The sequence below is a fragment of the Papaver somniferum genome, chromosome 6 (genome assembly GCF_003573695.1).
Source record: "Papaver somniferum cultivar HN1 chromosome 6, ASM357369v1, whole genome shotgun sequence".
Lineage (NCBI taxonomy): Eukaryota > Viridiplantae > Streptophyta > Magnoliopsida > Ranunculales > Papaveraceae > Papaver > Papaver somniferum.
Window position 1 is genome coordinate 102,771,762 of NC_039363.1, and position 24,903 is coordinate 102,796,664.

At 37.2% G+C, this 24,903-nt stretch overlaps 1 protein-coding gene and 1 pseudogene across 1 annotated transcript; one reads left to right on the top strand and one right to left on the bottom strand.

The window, feature by feature from the left end:
• Window positions 1-19,362: 19,362 nt before the first annotated feature.
• LOC113288652 (3-ketoacyl-CoA synthase 4-like) lies at window positions 19,363-21,526 on the top strand. Its single transcript, XM_026537755.1, has one exon. It carries the CDS (start codon window positions 19,661-19,663, stop codon window positions 21,209-21,211), a length of 1,551 nt encoding a protein of 516 aa, XP_026393540.1. The 5' UTR covers window positions 19,363-19,660; the 3' UTR covers window positions 21,212-21,526.
• Window positions 21,527-23,307: 1,781 nt separating this feature from the next.
• LOC113285980 lies at window positions 23,308-24,338 on the bottom strand (annotated as a pseudogene).
• Between the last annotated feature and the right edge of the window lie 565 nt (window positions 24,339-24,903).

Consider the following 24,903-nt stretch of genomic DNA (forward strand, 5'->3'; position numbering starts at 1 on the left):
GGAGAGAATTTCCCTGTAAGAAAGTTACTTCTGATGGGTAAAAAAGATCCTGAAGAATTTTTAAGGTTTATGAACAGTCTTAGCAATCCCCTCAACTATGAAGAATGCACATCATCAGAGGAGGAAGAAGAGGAGCTTGTTACAAGAAATTTTTTCAAGGTATCTAACTTTTCTGTAGTGAACCCCTATTACAATGAGGCTGGTGACTACATTGGTCCAGTGAAGGGAAAAGCAAAAGCTGATGCTGGTGAAAAAGCTAGTGATGTGGAGGAAGATAACAACAATGATAAGGATCCATGAAACTCTTAAACTTATTATGTTTGCGTTATTATGTTTCCAATATTATGTTTTGAACTCTTAGATTGTGGTTTAGACTTGTCATGAACACTTAAACTTATGTTAATTTTCAGTTTCACTTGCTCTATAACTTATTATTTTTTATGCAGTTTTAAACAATATTAGTGTTTTACTAAGTCGGTATGGTTTGAAAGCTCGACCTTTCCGACCATCCCAGGCTTTCTGCTACAGTACTGGCAGGGATATGTAGTCGGCATGGTTTGAAAGCTCGACCTTCCCGACTTACTGTAACATGTTAATATTAGTAGTATAAAAATATTACTTTTTAGGTACAAAGTACAACCCATTGAATGCTTAACGGCTAGAAATTTCAAAATCAAGACATTAAGTGTGTTGTTATTATAAAAGCACTCTCAACTTCATCTTCAACCTTGCATAAAGAATGGAAGTTTCAAGTGCAACACAACCAAATGTTTGTAGTCTTTGTACATTACGTGGTCATTTTGCAAATGATTGTCCCTTTGAAGGAAGCAAATGCACTATTGATGGTTGTAAGGGGTTCTTATTTCTCATGAAAGCTGCAATATGAGATGTATATCAGTCGTATGCTTCAAAATGCACTTGTTGTGGGTTTTTCTATTGGATAGATGAGCGCCTAGCTCCGTATGAAGATGAAGTTGCTAAAATCAACCTTCTACCATGCACATATCCATGTTGCGACGGTAAGATGAAGCTAATACCTCTCCTAAAAAATTATGTACGGAAAAAGATACTATCTATGTCCCAAATGTGTTAGGATTACGTTTTTAAGGTTTGTATGCTCAAATTAAGTTTTTAAGGTCTTTAAGTTTTTAACAATCATTGTATTAGAATTTAGTCGTCACTATACAAAATTCAAAGTGTACCGATGTATGAACAGTCGGCACATAACAGATTATTAAGCTTGCCGATGGATGTACAGTCGGCAATTTATTTATATAATACAATACCGACTATAATGTGAAGAACATACATGAACAATATTTTTTCGTCTCTTTTGTTAGGCAAGGTTGTCCACATAAACCCCACCGACTACAAATTAGTCGGCACTGTAGGAGGGCAATAACCTTGCCGACTATCCCAGGCCTTTTTTCCTGTGCTGCGATGCATGTATAACCGACAACCTGACGAAATCATAACCTGCCGACCCTGAGACGGTCGACAAGGTCGTGTGATAAATACAATGCCGACCAAATGAGTTAACACCAAAAAAACCACATCCATTTCATTCATTTGTAGTACTCCAAAGTACATTGCACAAAACACGAATGCGATTACAAAAGTACTCCAAAAAGATTCCTTATTTCCTAATCATAATCACTCATCACTCAAATCAATTGGAGGGAGCTCACTCAAATCTATTGAACCTCCTTTAGTCAAATCTATGGACATTCTTTAGACTCATCTAAAGCATTCCAAAGGTGTACGTTGTTTTCATAAAGTTCCACCCATTCCTTGATTTTGTATTTTATGAACTTTTCCCAAAAACGAAACCTACAAATAGGAGGTAATGGACATTCCTTGTTGAGTTGTAGACCAATAAAATGATTAGTATCCACCAAAGCCATAACAATTCTTCTATACTTTAGCTGCTCCACACAAAACACATGTTTCGATGTAAATGCTACACATAGTCCTTTACTAAAAAAAATGTACTTCGCATGACTATGTATCCGCCAAAAGATGGCCGCACTCCGACATTCTCATCCAAAGCTCCCATTTGATCGGTGCATTTCCCTCCAGGCCTTTAACACTAGTAAGCAATTATTTAAAAGTCGCTTCTTTGTCCTCCATCGAACCTTCTAGCATCATTGAGATATGAAACTCCTTGTCTTATTCTAGTCGGGCTGCCATCTTCTTTCTTATGTATTGACAATGGGTGAGATTCTCCTAAACCGCTCCACCTAGGTGTCCCAATTGTTGGGAGGCAACGTGAAACCTAAAATTTCCATCCTTTAGGATGTCGTCGGTACCAATAACGAACTCTCTAATAATTTGAGGGAATTGTACGCGATACTCTTCCAATACCGGTTTTACTACCTTCCTCGGACGACCTCTTTTCTTCACAACATCTCCTTGGCTTGCTTGACTCTCAATAAGTGGAGTGTAATTTGGATTCAAGTTTGCTTGGTTTAATTCCCTAACTTGTTCTTACCTGTTCCAACTTGTGCGGTTTTAACTTGGCAACTTGGTAGTGCCCAACAAGACTTTCCGGATGTTTATGGTTATGCAACCAACATCAACTCTATTCATTCTCCACATGTTATCGGTGTCTTTGTTCCTCCAAAAAATAATCTTGAATGGGCATCCACACTTCTTTGACTTCGTCTTGTACACCCTAGTCGTCTTCTTATCATACACATAACCCTTTCTCTTGTGACTTGCGTCCGGCGACCCACTACACTCGCAAACAATTTCAAACCGTGTATCTCTTTGTTGGGTGTTTTTCACTAGAACGCACATCTTCTCTTTTTCTTTCTCAACAACCCAATTGGCTTCGTCGTCTTTTTCCTTCCATTCCAAATCATTAGCATAATGTGTGGAAGTATCAGGACCCCTAACATTGTGAGCTTGAGGCTGATCCGTCATCAGTACCAATGCAATCTACAAAACATCACAATTTAGTTGATATGTACTACAATAGTCGGCAGGGTCGATATATAAAACCACAACGACTAAAGAACAACCGTCATGGTCGAAAAATAAAACAATGCCGACCAAACTATAGTCGGCAGGGTCTATGTATCCACTACAATGCAGGCTTAAGCATGTTTCAAATCACGTCTCCCGTGCTACAAAAATCTTATAGTCGGCATGGTTCAAATTTTCGACCTTGCCGACTAAACACTGCTCATGAAAAGTCGTGGAATTTGGTAATAAAAACCAGGCCGGTGCTTACAGTCGGCAAGATCGATAATCGTCGACCTTGCCGATACTGGGCAGCAAAAGTGAAAAAAAAAGAAGCAAAATCGATCTGCATGGAAAAATCACAATCTTCACCACGTAAGTTCTGTACCTGATTACTTGCAGCTCCATTTTCTTCCTTTTGATCATTAGATTCTACGTTTGGCTCAAGACATTCATCACTTCCATACCCATCTTGAATTTGAGGAAAATAAAAGTGAGGATCATGCATATAATCCATTTGATCATGATTTTGTAGATCATCATACAAGTACTCATTTGTAGGAGGAAAATTAGAAGACTCCCCACTTCAAAATCAGGATTAGAATCACTAATCTCACTCATATCACAAATTTCTCAAAAATCCTAACTGCTCCCCCCCCAAAAAAAAAACAAAAAAACTCCCTCTACTACTTCATACTCTTTCTTACTCTCAATTATTTCCAAGTCCGTTCATATAACTAATCTAACTAATTTAACTGAGAGACACGATCCGTTGACATGGTTATATTGACATAATCTTCACATTTTAGCGCCATTTTTTCTACCGAGCCCAACCGGCAATGAATTTGAAGCTAATTTTTTCGTGACATGTTCTTCTTATAAGTCTCTATATTCCGACCAAAAATGAGAGCATTCCGAGATGTATAAAACCACCATCTACGATTTTAAATATCAGTCGTTGAAGATTAACGGTTCAAATTAAAATTTGTGGATGATGAAGTTTCGTATTTCAGAACACTCTCATTTTTGGTACGAATGTAGAGTTTTATATGAGGAACATGCCGGCAAAATATTAGCATCAAATTTATTACCGGTTTAGCTCAGTAGAAAAAATGGCGCTAAAATGTGAAGATTATGTCAATAAAACCATGTCAACGGATCCTACTCCACTTTAGCTAATCTAATCATATCAATTAAATTAGTGTTAATCATTACAGGGAGAATTGAGCCATTTAGAAAATACATGGTTAAAGGGGTGCATTCTTTTACTTCAGCTTTTGTCTCATTAGATATACCCCAATTTGCCCAGGATAAATAAGAAGAGAAAAATAATTAGTTAAACACTAGATTTGTGCCCGTGCTACGCATCGGGAATTTTATTTCTTTTAATTTTGTGTGCGTGGGGATTTGCCCCGCCCAGCCCCGTGGGGATGCATTTTTGATTTGGTGTGAGCAAGGCTTCGCCCCGCTCCGTGGAGATGCATTTTCGATTTGGTGTTCACGGGGCTTCGCTCCGCCCGTGGGGATGCATTTTTGATTTGGTGTGCGCGGGGCTTCGCACCACCCCATGGAGATGCATTTTTGATTTGGTGTGTGCGGGGTTCACCTCTCCCCGTGGAGATGCATTTTTTATTTGATGTGGCGGGAAAACACATTAAATAGGTGGAGAGTATGTGTATGTTTTATATATTTTTTTCATTTTATTTTCACAGAAAATATGTGGATTTTTTTCCTCTTTATATATTAATTTGGAAAAAAAAAATCTTATACGGTAGATACTCGATTTCAAAATTGAATTTGGACTTCCAAAAAATTCCAAACATGGTAGGTTAGGTTTTTCTTATGAGTTTGTAATTTTTAAACTAATCATACGTTTCCAAGTGTCCTCGCGAATTCCTAATTGAATTTGGTTTCCTTTTTTTATTTTTTTTATTTTTTATTTTTTATCTTTTCCTATTCTTTTTAAACCAATCATATGTTGCCAACTGTAATTCCAAATTGAATTTGGTTTCCTTTTTTTTAAATCTTTTTCTATTCTTTTTAAACCAATCATACGTTTCCAAGTGTCCTCACCAAAACGCTCGTTTCACAAAACTCAGAAAACGCCTATTTCGACCAATAGAAAGCGGGAATTTCCTCACCATTCAACGTGGGAACTTTATTTTTCTAGGCTTTTAAGTCCTTAGATTAGATGAACAGAAAAAATAAAAATAACACGCATTAAAACTCGCTGATGCGAGATTGAGTTTTGTCGGATTTTGAGCAGTGGAATTGACCAAAACTGTTGTGTCATTACAAACTGAATTGACTCAAAATTTTGGTCGGATTTTCAAAACCTCAACCACCGTTGCTTCCTCCGTCTATACGTTCTCTTGAACCGCTTTTTTCTCTTGGAAATAGGGGTGTGCATACAATCCGGAACCGCGGATTTCATCCGCAACTGTCTGTGAAATTGCGGGTGAAAACCAATCCGCAAGAATTTATGGACCGGTCACTGGTGAATTCACAAATCCGCAAGATTTAGCGTTTGGTTACGGTTGGTTTTGTAAATCCACGGATTTATCCGCACCACAGGATAATAAAAGAAATTAATAGAAATAGTAATAGCTAGTCTAAGCTCGAGCACTGATGTATTTTTAACAAGAGCCTGATGACTAACAGATAACGAAAGACTTAAAAAATGTACCTGAGCTTATGCTTTTCTTTGTTAGGGTCTTTACTCCTTCGGGTGTGGGGGGACTTATTGACAGCACACACCCAATTACTAAGGTTCACCACTAAGAACTCAATCATGTCTCTCCCACCTTCCACACCATTACTATCATTAACAAGTTAGCACGTTATGATGTACTTCGGTACTTGCAGTTCCTGGAAACCAAGACATTTAGTAAATGGATGTGTCATCGTCATTCTGAAGGACCTTGATATTATTAGCTGAAGCCACAGAACATCTTGGTAAATGGGTTTCACAACTTGAAATACGATAAATGTATAACGACGTTGAAGCACGAACTGTGCTTATGCAAATCCAAATAAAGGGTTAGAAGGAAGCTGAAAAATTCCAAACAAAAGCAGGAAGAAAGAAGGCAAGGGCTCATTTGGACTAAATCCACGATTAATCCGCATCCGGTCCGTATCATCCGTTGATCCGCGAATGTCAAATCCACAGGTGATTGAACCGGTCACGGTTGAATTTCTCAAATCCACAACTTTAACGGTTTGATTGTGGGTGACCCCTAATCCGCAACCGTCCGTCTATTGCACACCCCTACTTGGTAGGTGGAACAACAAACTCTCTGCCCTACTAAAAATGAGACCATTACACTATATCTATATGGGCTTCCATATAAATAAGTATTTGCTAGGCTTTAGTGGTTGGGCTCAAATTTTGCTATTTGGGAAATTCAATTGTCGTTGTGCCGTTTGTTCTGCCAGTTCCGCCATGCTTCGTGAATGACGAGGGTAAGTATCAACGAACTATAACAACCCCACCCTTCTTGAATGACCAACAAAACTTGGTTCAGATTGTAATCTCTATTAATTTCCCGTGCTACGAGCTTTGCACTAATGTAACTCTGTAATTACTGGAATTAGTTATGTTGGGTGACTACATGAACTTTGAGTTGGATTGTAAGACTTTTAGTCTTCTTGGAGAATTTGTCCAATAACAACACTACTAATGAAATAGAATAGATCATCCGGCAAGAAGACGTGTAAGGATAGCAAACTCCCACACCTAGTTAGTAAGTTCGTGAATGATTCGCGAATCATTCACGAATTTTTCCGTATCACGAATTTTACCGTCTTATTTGCGTACGTTTGCAACTCCGAACCCAAGTCGCGTATTATGTTGTATTCCCGGATTATTTGCGAATCGTTCACGAATTTTACGTATCCCGAATGATACGTCCGCTTAATTCGCCGTAAATTCTTTAGCTTTTACTTTTCAAAGACTCCACTTTTTGGGCTTTACTGCCTCCCGAGCATACACGACCGAATATTAGACGTGTTGTAATTTTTATGAAACAAAAACGACTGAAGAGATTTGAAGGTGAAGGTGAGAGAGATCTCAAACTCACTAACCAAGCATCTAAACCACCGTACGACGTCCTCTTAGATAACTAATGTTGTATATATTATTAATATCATCATATTAAGTTTATTTTTTCTTTAAATAACTCACACATATGCATAAAAATTGGTCTATGACCTTATAAATACAAATTATTTGTTATATATAGATACCGAATTTTCAGAACCGAACTCACATTTATAAATCGAATTATACACGTATGTATGTCGTTCCGAATTACTGACGAATCACGTCCCGTTAACCGAATTTTGGACCGAATCTGGATTTTACAAAACCGTATAATACTCGTACGTTTACCGTTCCGTACGTTTGACGAATCCCGAATTGCTAACTAGGGTCCCCACTCTTGGTTGGGAAGTCGCGCGCTACAAGGTCCATTGTACACCTACATATGATATGACCCAGCTAGTTAACGGTCATCATAACTCAGCGAGCAATAAGCTAGCTCATCAAGTCCAAATCAATTGAAAGATAAAATTGTCCTTTCCTTTGCTATATGATGAATATTCCATCCATATCAGACTTAACGGCTTTTGTCCCACCCCAACTGAATTTTTACCAAAGGAAAAAGAGATAACCATAAATTCGTCAAACATGTTACAATTGGACGTTCTTCTACGTTACACCCATGCATGGTCCATTTTGTGGAGGGGATATGATATGAACTCCGTTAATGCCAACCAACAACCACCTTAATCAATACGATCATAAATTGCATGTAGACTCAAGGCAAGGAACAAATCAAGGTTTACCATAAAACCAAAGATTCGAATTTATAAGCAAGAAAGAAACAAAATGGCACAACTAGATGACAATTATGTAGTCAATTGAATTTGGGACGGTCTATTAGTTCGCTGAACTTAATTTGGTTTATTGGCATATTTATTAAGTAACAATATAACACAAGTGGACGCGCGTCTCGTTCTTATGTCACCATATCTGATCGGATATCGTCGTTGCGACAAACACAACCAATACTACCAATCATGGATGCTCTGAGATGAGCAAATCAATAAGGGAATGAATCCGCACTGACACTACATAGCGGAAATGCATGTTGGGAGTCTCTGCAGAAAGACCCTTCATTTAAGACAAGATGTGAATGCGGTTGGATGGGTCTATTCTGGCACTGTTAGTTTCGCATTCAAACAAGTACATAATTGTGGACATTATTATGCATAAAGTATGACATGCTTGTCTAACCGTGGTTGCCGACTATTGAATTCTTTCTATATCTCTCTGTTTTTGAAGTTGAAAGCAACAAGGAAATGTACATCTTATTTGCGTGGTCATATAGCTATCCTCGAGTCGCATTCTCGTTGGTAATACTGGACAGTTGGGAGATTGGGACTGTACGTATATTATGCAAGTAGTATGTGCAGAAATTAATTCCAATGAGATGCATGGCTGACGATGATCGTAGCAGTATATGATTGTGTTCTGTCTGCCTTCAGGCATTAGTGTGACCTAACACGGCAATAAAGCCTGTGTTAGTTGTGCCTTGATTGAAATGTTCATTTTGAGTTCCCTGCAATGAAATCATATGGTAGGTAGACCATATGCATGGTGGCATGATTGCAAGACAACTTGAACCGCACACATCGGAATCATATTATTCGTATAATAAAATGAAGTGTTCCCTAAATAAATAAATTAGATAAATGAATGTGTCTGAATAGCTGTTTCATATGCACTTTCGTGAAAAGCCACCAGACCCATGCCATTAACTTTTGAAGTGAACTCTGAAACTTCTGGAGCAGACCATATGGTCCGGTCACAACAAATGCTAGCTAGAACTGTCCTCACCAAGTTGGGGATGATATATAATGTGCATTAATGCGATGCTATCAATTATTATTGGTTATTAGGGAAACGTGAACTATATATATATTCATCTGGTGGGTTATAAGAGAACCAAAAGTAAAATCGAAGTCATTAATTAGATTAGAGTAAAATGTTTTTTCACCATCTGGTGGAAATGTTTAATCAAAGCTCTGTCAGAAAACTCGTTCGGCTTTCTTTCAAACTTGCTATTTTGGTACACATACGCCATAACATCATCATTGTCTATTGCCAAACCATAGAATCCAAATCACAGACGTACCACAACTTGGACACCTATGTTGGAGTGTGTGGCTCAATACACACCATTAGGGCTGCACATGGTTCGTTTTTTATCGATTTTTGGCAAAACCTAAACCGAAACCAAAGTACTCGGTTTTCTAATAATGAAAACCAATGAAACCATATAGCATATTCGGTTGCATTGGTTTCGGTTTCTACCCGGTTTTGTTAAAAACCATACGGTTTTTGGTTAACCGAATGATTTATAAACAATAATGTGCCAGTGCTTTATAGTTTACACAAACAGTACACCCAATACTACAAGCGCCAGAAAAGTTTACTGGCAACATATCAAAGGCATAAATGACGAGCAACTAAACTGACAGCAAAAGGTTTTAACTCGAATAATCCTCCTAAGAGTCCTAACCATTCATCAACTACAATTCATCAGTGTGAAAAGATTCATTCTGCTATGGTCACTATTAATCGGTTAACCAATTGGTTTTTGGTTCGGTTTTGAGATAAAACCTAAACCGAAACCAATACTTTTGGTTATCTGAAACTGACAACCATTAATAAACCATAGCAATATGGTTTCGGTTCGGTTCGGTTTAAAATCTTCGGTTTCGGTTTCGGTTTTCGGTTCTGGTTCGGTTTTGTGCATCCCTACACACCACACATGGGATAGCTAAGGATGGTCCTACATGTAGTATTCGACATGGTGATTTACTAGCAAGATTCCATACTTCTATAACACCAAGGCCTTTTAGGATAAAACTCTACACCTCTGATCCTAAGGTGGAGGTGGGAGGCAATCAAGTAGGGATAATAACGGTGATTTGTGGAGTTAAGGTGGGGCTACGGGAGATCGAGGTATCAGAGCAAGGTAGGGTTACGGGAGATCGAGCAGTCAGAGCCAAGATGAGACTACGGGAGAACGAGTGGAAAGGGTTACGGGAAATCGAGCGCTCAGAGCCAAGGTGGGGCTATGTGCGATCGACCGGTCAAAGCTAAGGTGGGGCTATGCGAGATCAAGCGGAGAAGTGGTTATGGATATCACCCAGAGCCAGACAATGTTCGAGGTGGGGAAGGTTCCCACGACGTGTAGTGACAATGGTGATACGTGGTCGGGTCCGTATCGGCAGTCCATGAAGCCTATTTAATGGTATCAGAGCCAAGGTGAGGCTAGGAAAACCGAGCGTAGAAGTGGTTATGGATGTCATCTGATTTAGGTGGACTATGAGTGATTGAGAGGTCATAGCCAAGGGAGACTGAGTGGTTATAGATGAATATAATGACTATTCAATATTTCCACCATCGCCATTTTTGGATAACTTAGCCGTAGAGGATACTCCTCCCCGTCAGATGGTTTGCGTGGTGCTAAGAAGAAAAATATTAAACCAAAGCAAAAAATTTACTTAAAAGTTCCTGAAAAGAATTCCATATGAATCACTATTTATGTGTGTGTTGATATAATTTTTTCGTTTTTCTGATTCTTTCTCTTTAATTTTCCGTTCCTTTTTTTTTTTTTAAGGAGGTTCTGACATTATGTCACTGTATTATTAATTGTTTCTTTTTTATTCACTAAAAAATACAGTGGTTCTATATGTACCGCGGTTTTAAACAAGATTAAAAACGCATACACACAATTGGGTGGGACCCGCCTCTGGGGAGAAATGTAGGGGGCCCTTTAGAGTTTGGATGTGAGTGTGCCGTATTTTCATTGTTCAAGACCACGATACAAACAGAATTTTGCTAAAAATATTAATAAACTGGTTAACCAGGAGGGAAGCTGTGGAATAAAATATACCAAAAATTAACAAAGTGATACTGTTAATTAGTTAGTAACAGATTTTCTTTGCATCAAGATTAAAGGGAAAAAATGTAAAAAACCAAATGAAACGAAATAAAGTAGTTTTTTCCTACACAGTGAAAAAAAACACATAACCCATAGCGAAAAACACTCGTATGTGTTGAAAATGAAAGCAACTAAACTAACATGGTGGTGAACTCATGAGTTTTAGTATTACGACGAAATCGGTAAATATTTTGTTAATCATCATTATTATCTATAGCAAAAACGAGATCATCGATGTTGCTAAATATTAATCATCCTAATTCAATTGTCCCCTCCAGTACAGTACTTGATCAGCTTATTATATTTCAACATAACTAAAGCAAAATCTACATACACTGTCACTGGTCTCCAGTACCAACTACCAAGAGAACCTTAGAAACCCCGGGAATTTATACTTCGAAATCACCACATTAGTTACTTGTAGCCATGTGCTTCGTTATACAAATCAATATGTACATAGCTGAGTGATTTTTTCCTAAAACCTCAACTTGTGTTCCTTTTTTGCTGTGGAATCTAGCTTTTGTGTTCCTTTGCACGAGCATGTTGCCGTCTAATCGTACCCACATCCGCATCCGAAATTTAATTTAAGGTCTTGCATTGTCAGTTTTACCCTACTAAAACCACTTATAAGTTATAACTTACAGTGATTCTCTATGAACCGAGAAAAAAAAACTATGACAAAATCGTCTCTCACTATCTTTTTTTTTAATTTTTTCTATAAGTCCCAATGGACCCAGCCCCTTAATAGACGTGCAAAAACCATGCATACTGTGTGGCGGTTTTTTATTGTGGTCTTTTTTTCTCGGTTTATAAAGATTTTTTGTATAACTTATATTCAATTACTGTGGTCAGACTGACTGGCTAGTGGTGCATCTTGTTCCTGTGACGTTTGATATGTGGCTCTCAATTACATGCTATCCTATATCGTTGAGGCAGGAGAGAGTTGGTGTTTGTTTGTTTTGAAGCGAATCTTTTACAGATGTTGGTTTCAACGTTTAGCATAGGGAATGGTCGCATAACTTTTGTTGCTGGAGTTAAAACAAAACTTTGAATCCGGAACGGCCGCCGTGTAAATGCTGCTCCTTTGAGCTATTACCTTCACTCTTTTTTTTATACGCAGTATTTAATAATTAGCTGCGCGGCAAAATATGGTCCTTATTAATTTGGTACACTATTTTTCGACTATCCATGAAAGTAAACATTGATCCAATAAGCTTATAGAGCATAAGCACAGTACGAGGAGTCGAGGACATACAAACAACTGCAACTTAGCAGAAAGATTGAGTAGAATGACAAAAGCAAGTACTAGTTAGAAAACTGTGAAATTGACACAAATGTAATTACTACCCCTCCCTTTTAAAATAATACCTGCTTATTATTAGTTACACACAAACCTGCATATTATTTTAAAACGGAGGGAATAAAATTTACGTTTGAATACTAAGCATTTTCTTTTTACTTTGAGGAGAACGCTATGTTTCAAGTTTCCAACAGCTAAAGCAAGTCAGCAGTTTGAAAGTCCGAGCTCTACTTTGAGCTGAAACATCTGCTTTCTGTTTCAATAGAAAAAAAAAACTGATGCTACAGGTAATACCGAATTCCATTGGTGGTTTCTACTTATCTATCACATCCAGTGTTAAATATAATATTGTTTTCTATGGATTTGGTGATTTCCATAATATTTGGGAACCTCAAGTAACAGGCATGAAAAAAGAAGGGTGTTCCTCTATATACCCCGGATATACTAACGGTACCCCTTTATCTGTATATCCCAACAATTATCTACCTATCCATAAAAATTTTAAATTCGCATACCCATAAACAAACCTACCATCTCTGAATTCTGAATTCCGAAATTGATGACAATAGTATTTAATAACTCTTATTCTCTGCTCTCTTCAAGGATCTGGATTGTTTCTGAAAATCAATTATTACACTACAGTCAAAATTTACAAAAGTAGCCCTAAGTTTCGAATTGAATTGATTTTCACAATAGTTGATCATCCTACGACTTGGGTTTAGGGATTGTTTTGGGGACAGATCATTTTTGTTACAATCAAAACAATGGCAAAAGGAATGAGATATTAATGTGTACACATTAATTAAATTTCTAAAGCTAATGATACATTAAACTATGATCCCACCCCACTGTTTGTTCATGGATAAAACTCGCGAAGGGATGCTCATTACAAAGAACTGAAGGTCCAGATAAGGGATGCTCTTTCATGTACATGCCATAGTGACACTTTTATCAGACTAGTTCGTGACAGAAGGGTTCAGGAATCCATCTTGATAGTTTTATCTCGAGCAAAGATGCTCAATCTTCACACCTTGTGTTCGGATCTTCACACACTGCCAGTATTAGAAGACTACTCATTGAGTACCGATGGAGAATACATGTTTCCTAGTGTCTTGAAGAAATATAAAGGTTTTGGTTGTCTCTACATTTTTAGTTCTAGGACCTACTTTGGGATTTATCGCGTTGTGCTCTTTTCCTTCGTCGAGGTTTTATCCCTGGTTTTATCTCTTTGGTTATGGGTTTTCCTTGTCAAGTTTTTTAACGAGGCAACATATGCGTGTCCAACACCTCTTGGTGGTTCTATCATTTATTTTTTACCGTTCGCCTTTTACTTTTCTTGTAATACCTTTAATTTGTATGTTTCTTGCCGTATACCATTAGATGGTTATACTTCTGTTGTAATTTTGACTTCTTTGGAGCTTTAGTGTTTTTAATGCAGTGCCTAATTCACAAAAAAAAAAAAAAAAAAAAACTATACTTATTAATCATCTGTGCTTATTTCAAATCATTTGCATCCCCCATGAGAATCACTTCAAAACTTGGTTATGATGTTTTTGAAGAAAATTTTAAATATTGAGTTCATCATGATATGGTTCAATTTTTAGACTTTTATCTCACGATTAAATTACGTTCTTTATTTGGAAGAAAGATTTTATAGAGATATTATTTTATACCGGATTTACATTTTGATTTTATTTATTTATGGTTATATATATAAGGGAGATAGTCGTATAGATATCAAAATTTTCTAATAATCCAACAATTTTTATATTAATCAAATTATAACTAACATAACTAACTAATGGGCTACGATCAGTTTCTTGGAGGAGAAGCTTTCTAAAGGCATCCTACAATAACCCCCGAAAATCAAACAAATTTAAGAAACAAAAAGGCTCACCCCTATTTGCATGTTATACGTGGGCATGAGTCGTATTCGTCTTTTACCACCCCAAAAATAAAAAAACCATTGGGGCAGCCTAATTGCAATCGAGTCCCAAATACGTTTTTGTTTTAAATGAAATGAGTGTTCAAACTTCAAACTTTGTTAGCATATACCATCTATTTATTCGCACGAATACGAAAGATGAGCAACCAACTGCTCCATTAATTATGTATTCGATTTTGACCAATTAGTACCTTCCTTAGGAAATCTATAGAAAAAACCTTTGGACGTGGTTCGTGTCATTTGTTGCAGGGTGTTAATCAAACAAAAATTGGAGCAATCGTATGAAACCCAAGATTTTACGAAAGATACAAATTTTCAACATCGAGTACTTAATAATTATGTTTTTTTTTGGGTCTAGTACGATTTGAAATAGTTCGAGGATGGGGAAAGATGATTTGACAGCTTATGCTAAAAACTTAAGATTAATCAAATAATTAGCGTTGCATCAATGATACTAAAAATATTTGAGGACCTCAAATGACGATTTTCCTTTTATCTAAACCGACTTTAGTGAAGAAAAAGAGATCAGGATAAAATGATTCACTTAACTAAATTAACTAACTTTGTGAAGCATTTTTTTTCTTTGCTTTCCTCCCATCGCAAGTGAAAGCTAGTAAGAAAAGTTTAGCCCATGGAAATTAAGTAGTCAAACAAATCCATGGATCTCTTTACTAGACAAGGCTGGTTCCTCTGCACCAGATTTTTCATGATTTATATGGGCTGATACCAGCTCTATTAAGAGTTGATATCAGTGCATATAGGACAAAAAGATTCTGGTGATCCTAACTGTTGGATCGATGGACTGGTCTCAGTCCCTAGTAAAGCCGGTATCATTTCATATAAATCATGAAATTTTTTGTATAGTTTGCCATTTTCGTACCCATAATCCATAAACACGGAAAAGTGGCAAATATAATTGGCTAAGTGGTGTATTTACTGTGTAGCTAGGTGGGATATAGACTCTACCGAACTGTAGAGACTTCACCGTTCGGTGATCTATGCTAAAAACTTAAGGTTAATCAAATAATTAGCGTTCCATCAATGATTCTCAAGATATTTGAGGTCCTCAAATGAAGATTTTCCTTTTATCTAAAGCGACTTTGGTAAAGTTTACAATTTTCTGGTTCTTCCTTTTTTCGCATCAAGTTGACTCTTTCGGAAGAAAAAGAGATCAGTGTAACCTATGGTGACTTGCATATTTTTAAAGTTGGGATTTATGGGTTTAGAGGATTTGGTGACATTACGTTTTCCTCAATACGTTCGATTATTCAAATTTTTTGGAATCACGTTTTCTACATGAATCACTTTTCCAGTAAATTCTCTATATAGAGTCCGATCCATCCCCTTAAGATTTGGGATTAATATGAAAAATACGTGTCAACATGTCATTTGTCCCCCATTCTCCCTTAAAAAGAACTCCCCCATCAAAAATTTATCTTAAGATTTGTTGGGATCAAGGGATTTATGGACACATTTTTTGTTAACCTTAAAATCCCATAAATGCAATTTTAAGATTTTGAGGGTAATGCCAAATAGTACATGGACTTTAAAACAAGAGAGTTCTATAAATTCTAGGAATTTTAACTGCGTTACCAAACACACGAGGGATTTGAATGAATCCTATCATCTTTAATCCATTAATTTTAATCCAGGAATCTTTAATTTCCCTCCAAACACACCATCAACTTAATTTTGTGACGCAATTTTTCTTTACTTCCCTCCAACCGTAAGTGAAAGCTAGTAGGAAATCCAGCCGATGAAAATTTGGTAGTCAAATAAATCCCTGGATCTCTTTACTGGGTAAGGCGGGTTCATATGTACCAGATTTATCGTGTAGTTTGCCATTTTTGTACCCATAGACATGGTAAAGTGATAAACGTAATTGGCTAAGTGGTATAATTACTATGTAGGCAGATGCGATATAGACTATATCAAATGATAGAGACTTCATTGCTCGGTAGTTTCTGTATCGCTCGATGATCATTAGAACGCCAGCGATACAAAGACTACGGCGCAATGTTGTGGTCGTTGTTCAGTGGTTCATCATCCATCGGTCAAAAGTTCACCCCTTATAAATACTCAACTTTAAATTCATTTCAACTCACACCAGATTTTCTAAATCTTTTTAGTATTTTTCACCTCAGATTTCTTCTAATATCAAACAAAATGCACTAATCGCACCTTATTTATAATTCATAATTTTCTAATTTTATGTAATACGAATGTTTGTACCGTCCATAAAATAGCTGGAGAGCCCGCCAATCAAGCCCGTCTAGCCCGTGAAAGAAGATTACAGAAGTCTTGTTGCTCAAGTTACTTGCATATGAAGTTTATATTAGAATTAGGGTTACATAGACTATATAAATACATGTATCCTAAATCCTAGAAGGATATGGAATTTTAGGTTAGCTAACCCGAAGAAATCTATTGTATCATACAATCAATAAAATCTCTCTATTCTTCAGTGGATGTAGGCATCACTCACCGAACCACGTTAAATTCTTGTCTCCTTTATTTTTCTTCAATTCGTTTCCTAACACTAATTCACACCATTATCATTAAATCAATCGTGTTTAGTGCCTAAAAGTAATTTTGGGTATAAACGAACGACATAGTCTCGTAAGATAGAATGGTAAATACCAGGAGTAAATATGATAGGTCAATTTTCACATACCTCTTTGTCGATGAAGTTCTCTCAAATGTCTTCGTATGTTCTCAAGTCTTCAATCTCCAAGGGTTATTCTATGATGTATGATACTCAACTACCATAATCTAATCCTAGTCCGAGACTTGTCTTTAGTAGACTAGAAATCAAGATATAGTTTTGTACATCTAACATTGTCAACAAGTTTGAGACAGCAAAACTTACGTGCTCGACTGAACGATAATCTAACAAAGGTGGGTAATGATTTTTTACAGGTTCACCACATTCCTATTGAAACTCAGATGGATGATATACTCACCAAATGTGTCGGATCCTCAATTTTTTTACTTTGTAGGCTTGTTGCTGGGTTCCTCTTCTGTTTTTTTCTTCTTCGTTTCTATACTTTTACCTTCTTGAGTGTTGCTCTTCTGCTGATTATTGCAATTTGGTTCCTCAATTAGCCTTTAGTTGGATTTTTTTCTTGGTTGTCTGCTTCTGCAGTGTTTTCTTTGTTGTCTTTTTGATATTCTTTTTCTTCAATGTTTCAAGCTTCTACCATGTCAAATATTAGCTTGAGAATATGTATTATGATTATATTCAAGGTCGATCATTTTATACTGACTTGACTATCATATATCGGTTACTTTTGTCATAAATATTTTTATTACATATTTAACAATAAATATTTTCTTTCAAATTTACCGAATTCTCAATACAGTCTCTTTCCCATAAACCTCCAACCATTTCGGTTATGAAATTGCCATAAAACTATTTTATGCAATCTGGGAGTCAATGAGATTCTATTCAATTGGCAGTTCCTGATAATCATGGTTGTAGCATTCATGTTGAACTAATAGATTCCCTCCTTAATGGTGTTCAGGATATTTATGCTACCACTGCTGAAGCAAATACTATTCCTTTCTTTCTATATGGCCCAAAGAAGACAACTTTCCTTACGAAATTTAACAAAGTCACCACCTTCTTCGATCCATTTAGCGATACGGTCATCAATAGATAAGTTTGGGCTCTCACCACTTTTAAACTCAAAGGAGATCCAAATAAAATTTCCTGAGTGACATTGTAGTAGAGAAAAAGATGGTAAGCAGTTTTTACAGCTCCAAAAATCTACATTCAGAGTTTACACCTTTGATATATCTCATCAAGTTACTGCCAAGAGTAAGACCATTCTTCAGTAATCTCCACACAAAATATTCGATTCTGGGGGGTATACTATTTATTTATCAAGGAAATGAGTTGACACTGCTGGAAGAGGTTGGCAATCTTTCTTGTAGTATTTTTAGAAAGGAGTTTTTGGAGAAGGTACCATTTGAATGGTGAGTCCATATCAGCTTATCTTGTCGGTTCTCGTCTTCGGAAGGATTATGAATCTCCAGAATTGTGTTTACTTCAACAATGGTGGATAGCTGCTGCAGCTTTTCTTCATCCCATCTGTTTGGGTTCTTCAAAATCAGGTTCTTCACTCTATAAGTGTTGATATCAGTCAGAATTTGGACTATGCTCCAGAGTTCTACTCTGCAATCCTAGTACCAACCATCAATCCATGTACCTACATTTTTACCATTACCCACTGTCCAGAAATTACCAGTTTTCAAGTACTTAGCGCTCATAATCTTATTACATAAACTATCATGGTTGTGTAGGAAGTTCCAAACCAACTTAGCTACCATGGGTTTATTCAGGTGATGAAGTGATCTAATTTCCAACCCTTGAACATCTTCAGTGGCTTCAAACTGGCTCCACTTGATAAAATGGATTTTTCTGATATCTCTATTATATTGTCACCAGAAGTTGCAGATAATTTTTATACGAGTGTCAAAAATTTTCTTAAGGGTATCGAAAGTTCTTAAAAACCAGAAATAGTCGTGTAATTTGGAGAGATTATCTAACCATCAGGAATTAGTAATTGACCGGGAACGTGATTCTTAAATAGGAGATCAGTGAATCGCACTCAAAACATGTAAAAATTTAGAAATATGAACGGGCAGTAGGATGGCTAATCAAAATTGAAAAAAAAAAGAAAGAAGAAAAGAACCTCCTAGTTCGATTCCAATAATATATGTATCATAGACATAAACCTGGGGTACCAGCTATTGTTATTCTATTGCATAGCTGTTCACGTGTATCCATAAATATGTAAAAAACAAAACAGTGAGACCCAACATTATCATCTGTCCTCTTCTGATGTTTGCACTTTACAGTCAAATTGTCTCTAACCCTAAACTAAAACACCCCTTCCATCATCTCAATCATCTTCCCTCAAATGTAATGTCATTCATTTCTTCTTAAACCTCCTTCTTAATCAAAACTTAATTATGTACGTCCGATTTTATCCAATCATTTTCAGTCCACTGCCACACAAAAAAAAAAGAAAAAAGAAAAAAAAGAACCTTAACAGTGAGTAACAGTTGTTTTGTTCATAGAAAGGTCCAAATTGGACCCACTGCCACTACTACCTCCCTCTATATAAAGGGGCTGCAGGAATGAAATCAATCAAGTATCCAATAATCATCATTTTTATAATAATCCCAGAATCTTAGAATCCAACGATTCCAAATTCTTCACCCCAGATGAGAAAATACTAAAAATAAAAAAAATAAAATAAATCATTTCCCAATTCTCCCTCTATTCTTGTGTTCTTCATCATCTTCCTCCTCCTGGTTGACTCTACTGAGGGAGAGAAGTCTGTGATCAGATCAGATCTCTTTCTCTCTTTCTCTGTTTGTTTCTAATCTTCTTCAGATTTTTTTTTTTTTTTTTTGGAATAATCAAAAATGGTGGGAGGAGGAGGAGAAACCCAAATTGATAATGGTGGTGGTGGAGGGATACAAATTCAAGAGAGGAGAAGATTACCATTACCAGATTTCTTACAGAGTGTGAATTTGAAGTATGTGAAATTAGGGTATCATTATTTGATGACTCATTTGTTAACTTTATGTTTAATACCACTTATCTTTATAAGTTTAATTGAAGCATCACAGATGAACCCTGAAGATGTTCATCAGCTGTGGGTTCATCTTCAATACAATCTCGTCAGTGTCATTACATGTTCTGCAGTTCTTGTTTTTGGGTCTACTGTTTATATCATGACTCGACCAAGACCAATTTACTTAGTTGATTACTCTTGTTATCGTCCTCCGGAGCATCTTCAGGTGAAATATCAGCAATTTATGGAGCATTCCAGACTTACTGGTGATTTTGATGAATCTTCACTTGAATTTCAAAGGAAGATTTTGGAAAGGGCTGGGCTTGGGGAAGAGACTTATTTACCTGAAGCTATGCATTCAATTCCTCCTAAACCATCCATGGCTGCTGCAAGAGAAGAAGCTGAACAGGTGATGTTTGGTGCTTTGGATTCTCTTTTCAAGAATACAGGTATTAAGCCAAAAGATATTGGAGTTCTTGTTGTGAATTGTAGTTTGTTTAATCCTACTCCTTCGCTTTCGGCTATGATTGTTAATAAGTATAAGTTGAGGGGGAATATTAGGAGTTTTAATTTGGGTGGAATGGGGTGTAGTGCTGGAGTTATTGCTATTGATCTTGCAAGAGATATGCTTCAAGTTCATAGAAACACTTATGCTGTTGTTGTCAGTACTGAAAACATTACTCAGAATTGGTACTTTGGGAATAAGAAATCTATGCTTATACCCAATTGTTTGTTTCGGATGGGTTGCTCTGCCGTTCTGCTTTCCAACAAATCCGTTGACAAGAGACGCGCGAAGTACAAGCTTGTTCACGTTGTTAGAACCCATAGAGGATCCGATGGTAAGGCCTTTAACTGTGTTTATCAAGAACAGGATGATGCTGGTAAAGTTGGTGTGTCTCTCTCAAAGGATCTCATGGCTATTGCTGGTGGGGCTCTTAAGACAAACATTACAACTTTGGGTCCTCTAGTTCTCCCAATCAGCGAACAGCTTCTGTTTTTCTCAACTTTGGTCATGAAAAAGCTTTTCAATGATAAGGTCAAGCCATATATTCCTGATTTCAAGCTTGCTTTTGATCACTTCTGCATACATGCTGGTGGAAGAGCCGTTATTGATGAATTGGAGAAGAACTTGCAGTTGCTTCCTTTACATGTGGAGGCTTCTAGAATGACCCTTCACCGGTTTGGGAACACCTCTTCGAGTTCCATCTGGTATGAATTGGCTTACATTGAAGCCAGAGGAAGGATGAGGAAGGGGAACCGAGTCTGGCAGATTGCTTTTGGGAGTGGTTTCAAGTGTAACAGCGCAGTGTGGGAGGCTCTCCGGAATGTAAAGCAATCTCCTAAAGGTCCCTGGGAAGATTGCGTAGACAGGTACCCTGTGCAAATAGCCTTTAGTTAAAAAGTGTTCTCTTGTTAGATCTCATCTAGGAAAAGTTGCCAGCCAAATGTTCCACCCAATTGTGTGGTCTCTGTACTTTTATTCGTGATGTGTCTCTTCTTTGTTATTTGATCATAAAGTCATGGTCTGAGTCTATTCCTGTTATATTTGGTAGTGTTGCTCAAAGTGGTATGGGTTCTTGGATGCTGTTCTTGTATTGTATTGCTTTAGGAAGTCTATAGCTTGCATACAACTATGGTTGTAGTATTGTGAAGAGTTCATTTCTTCATACCAATTCTTAATGGATAAATGATTCTAAACATGCTGATATGTGTTTCTCTCTGTTTCAATCCCGGCAGTCTCTGTTCTTTTTCATTATAATTTCTTCACCCTTACACTCCCAGGTGATTTTTTTTTTAACAGGAAGTGTTCACATACTATTATTTTGTCAGGATTTATTTGTCAGGATTTATATAGAGATGCAGGCAGAAATTAAGGCCTGTTGGTGTTGAGCATCCTAAACAGTCTTTCTCTAATATCGTTTAGCAATTCCTAGTTGTATCTCCTGGAGGATTCTCACCTACTTCCTGTGAATGAATTGGTTTAGTGCATGGAAATAAATGGACCCTTTTACTTCAGTTGCTGTTCTCATAGTCTTCGAACCTCTCATCATCTAGGCTGATTAAACACCCAGCTAGATGTCCAATATTTGTTATGGTATTTTCAATGAATGAGATTGTGTTTCTTCTCACCTCCACTTTTAGTAAAAGTAAAACAATGGTTATGGAGATTTTGCAAGCTGTAAAGCCTGAACCCTCAGTTTAGAATTACTTTTGTGTAACCCATTCCGGCAGGCAACTGACACTAAGTTGGAAGAAAAGAACAAACTAGTATTATTGCAAACAGTATGGTTGAAAATTTTGTGGGTCACAATTTGGATATGGAGAATAGGTGCTTCAATATGATTCTGGAAACATGTTTTTAGACGTCGCACGTAATTGGTGAACCTACAATGGCTTCGCGTCTGTTCTTGAATTTCTGGTGTAATTGGTTAACCAACAATGCCACCATGTCTGATCTTGGATGTGTAGGAGAGTTCGGCTGGTAGTACAGCTACATCTGAGTCTTTAAACACTGAGAGAACGTGAGAAACTTTTTACCTCTAAATAATGATGGACATACCCCTGCTAAATCTTTAAAATCCCACCTGGAACCAGTTCTGCACAAGTGAAATTACATGCCGCTATCTCCTGACTATTAGTGAAATTCATGTCTGACATCTCTGTATGGCCATTATTGTCAAGCAGGTATGGTAATCCATCCACACACCATCTTTTCATACATATTTTCTAGTTTGTCGCTGAAGGTTCAATGATTTGCAGCACGAGATGTGCGTCTTTTACACTGCCAAATGTTAAGTTTGTGGACCTTAAAGAGTCTCTTTCTTTGCAGATAACTTTTATAGGGACAGTGTTACTATTGTTCATGACCATAAGGATAAAGGTGTCAGATCAGAGCATCTGGATTTAGTTAATACCGACAGCTCTGACATTATTCACTAGAGAGTTTGATAGATAGCCTTCAGAAGTTCTTAGAGTTTAGACTGCAACAATATGATGCATTTGTCTCTATTTATCTTATGCATGCAACTGCTATGGTTCACTTGTGTTTTGTATGCTAGGGCTAGGAAGACGAGCTAAAAAAAAATTCCCCATGCCATGAACATACTTGTTGGTCCCAAAATAAAAGCAATATTGCCTTTATATCTTGTTTGACTGCAAAAATTTATTAGAATGGAAGTATGAATTAGCATGCCCCTATATTACTGTGTGTATTGATCACTCAGTGGTAGGCAGAGGCAGTGAAGGCATGGTGATTACCAATAAAAATATGTGCTCAACTTATGCAGACAATTATTCATCCATTTGAAAATTTGGTTGTTCTTATTTCAGGGTTTGCATTCTGTTGCCATTTTCCATCTGGAAGTGATGAATGTCTGACATTTTCTTTATTGTTTTTTGCAAGACAGAAAAACTAAATAACAAAGCTGTCACTAGTAACTAGTGAACACAAGAAGGAATAAGAAAGGACCAGCCATCAATTTGTACTGAACCTCATTAGAAACGTCTAACATCTTTAGGTGGTTTGTAGTCGAGAGGATGAGTTTCAGGAGTGGCAAGTTCATCTTTTTTCCACATCTTAATAGTTTTGTCAGCCTCGCAAGTAACGAGTCTCGAGCCAGTTATGTCATAAGACAGGGCATATATTCCAGCTTCACTCTCCAATGAACCAGGCTGCACAGTCGTTTGAGATTTCTGAAAGTTATGCCTACTCTTCCAGTCCCAGAGCCACAAGCTTCCATCATCACCTCCGGTAGCCATCACGCCCTCCTCATTGACAGCCACTGCATTTACAATTGCATTCTGTTGAGAAAGCATATTTTGGCAAAACTCTCCTCCAGGAAGTCTAAATTTCTTTATGTTGTCTGCACCTGCAGACACAAAACTATTTTCTGCTGGATGCGTCGCCATTGCTCTAACAGATTTCTTATGGTGAGTAAGTGTTCCCATCGTCTTTCCGCCATTTCGAAGATCCCAAAACTTGATAGTCGTATCGTGCGATCCAGTTATAACTTGCGGATCCGTTGGTCGACTAAGAACGGAACAAACTGTATCGACATGTCCAGAGAGAGCATAAATCTGCTTATCAGTCCGGATATCCCAAATCCGGCAGACAGAATAACGTCCTCCGGTAAGTAACATGTCGATAGTTGGATGAAGAGCTAGACAGTAAACACCACTTAGATGGCCATGGTATGATCTGATGACCTTGTTCTGTTCAAGGTCCCAACATTTAACTTGTTTGTCATCACCAGCAGAAAACATGTAGGGGTGTCGTGTGCTCACAGCAAGTCCACGCACCTGCCCGGTATGTCCTGTCAATGTGAGCTTTTGCCTTCCAGTTGCTACATCAAACAGCTTGATTGTGCAGTCTGCGGATCCGGTGCAAAACCAGGAATTGCTAGGATCAAAAGCAATAGATCTTACCCATCCCGAATTTCCACTTATGACTCTATATTTCTCCAAGGAGCATGCCATACTGGGCGGGGCAATTCATCATAACTTTTTATGAAAGCAGAAGACGACATGATTATAGAGAATATAAATTCTAACAAATCTTGGTTTTGGATTTCAAAGATGAATACCTGCAAGTGCAACTACGGAACCAAAAAGGTTGTTAGGCTCTTATTTATAGGCTAGCAATACTTGGACACCAAGTTTCCTTCAAATAGAAATCCTGACTACATTCTAATTCTAGTAGGTGTTTGTATCCCAGGAGAACACATGAAAAGGAAATCGGAAATCCTATTAGGAACACTGCTAAAGGGAGTACCAATTTCCTTAGAGGGGAAACAAGTTAATCAATAGGCAAGTAGACCACCGAACATGTGGTGACCTATTTAGACCGGCAAGGAGTAAGGGGAATGTAAACCATGAGCCGAACTTATCCCAACCGTCAAAGCACAAAAAGAATTTGATATTTGGACGTGCAAGATCAGAATTGCTTTGATAAAACAACTTACAAACCCTTGAATGAAGTAAAGGCAAGTAGGTCATGCTACGCTACCTGCATCCTTAATTATGGCTTAGAGTTTTTTTTTTTTTAATTAATTAATTTATTTGTTATTATTATGTCCTAGACTAGTAGTACCT

Coding starts and splice junctions, on each gene's coding strand:
- LOC113288652 (XM_026537755.1), top strand. CDS start 19,661: ATGGTGGGAGGAGGAGGAGAAACCCAAATTGATAATGGTGGTGGTGGA.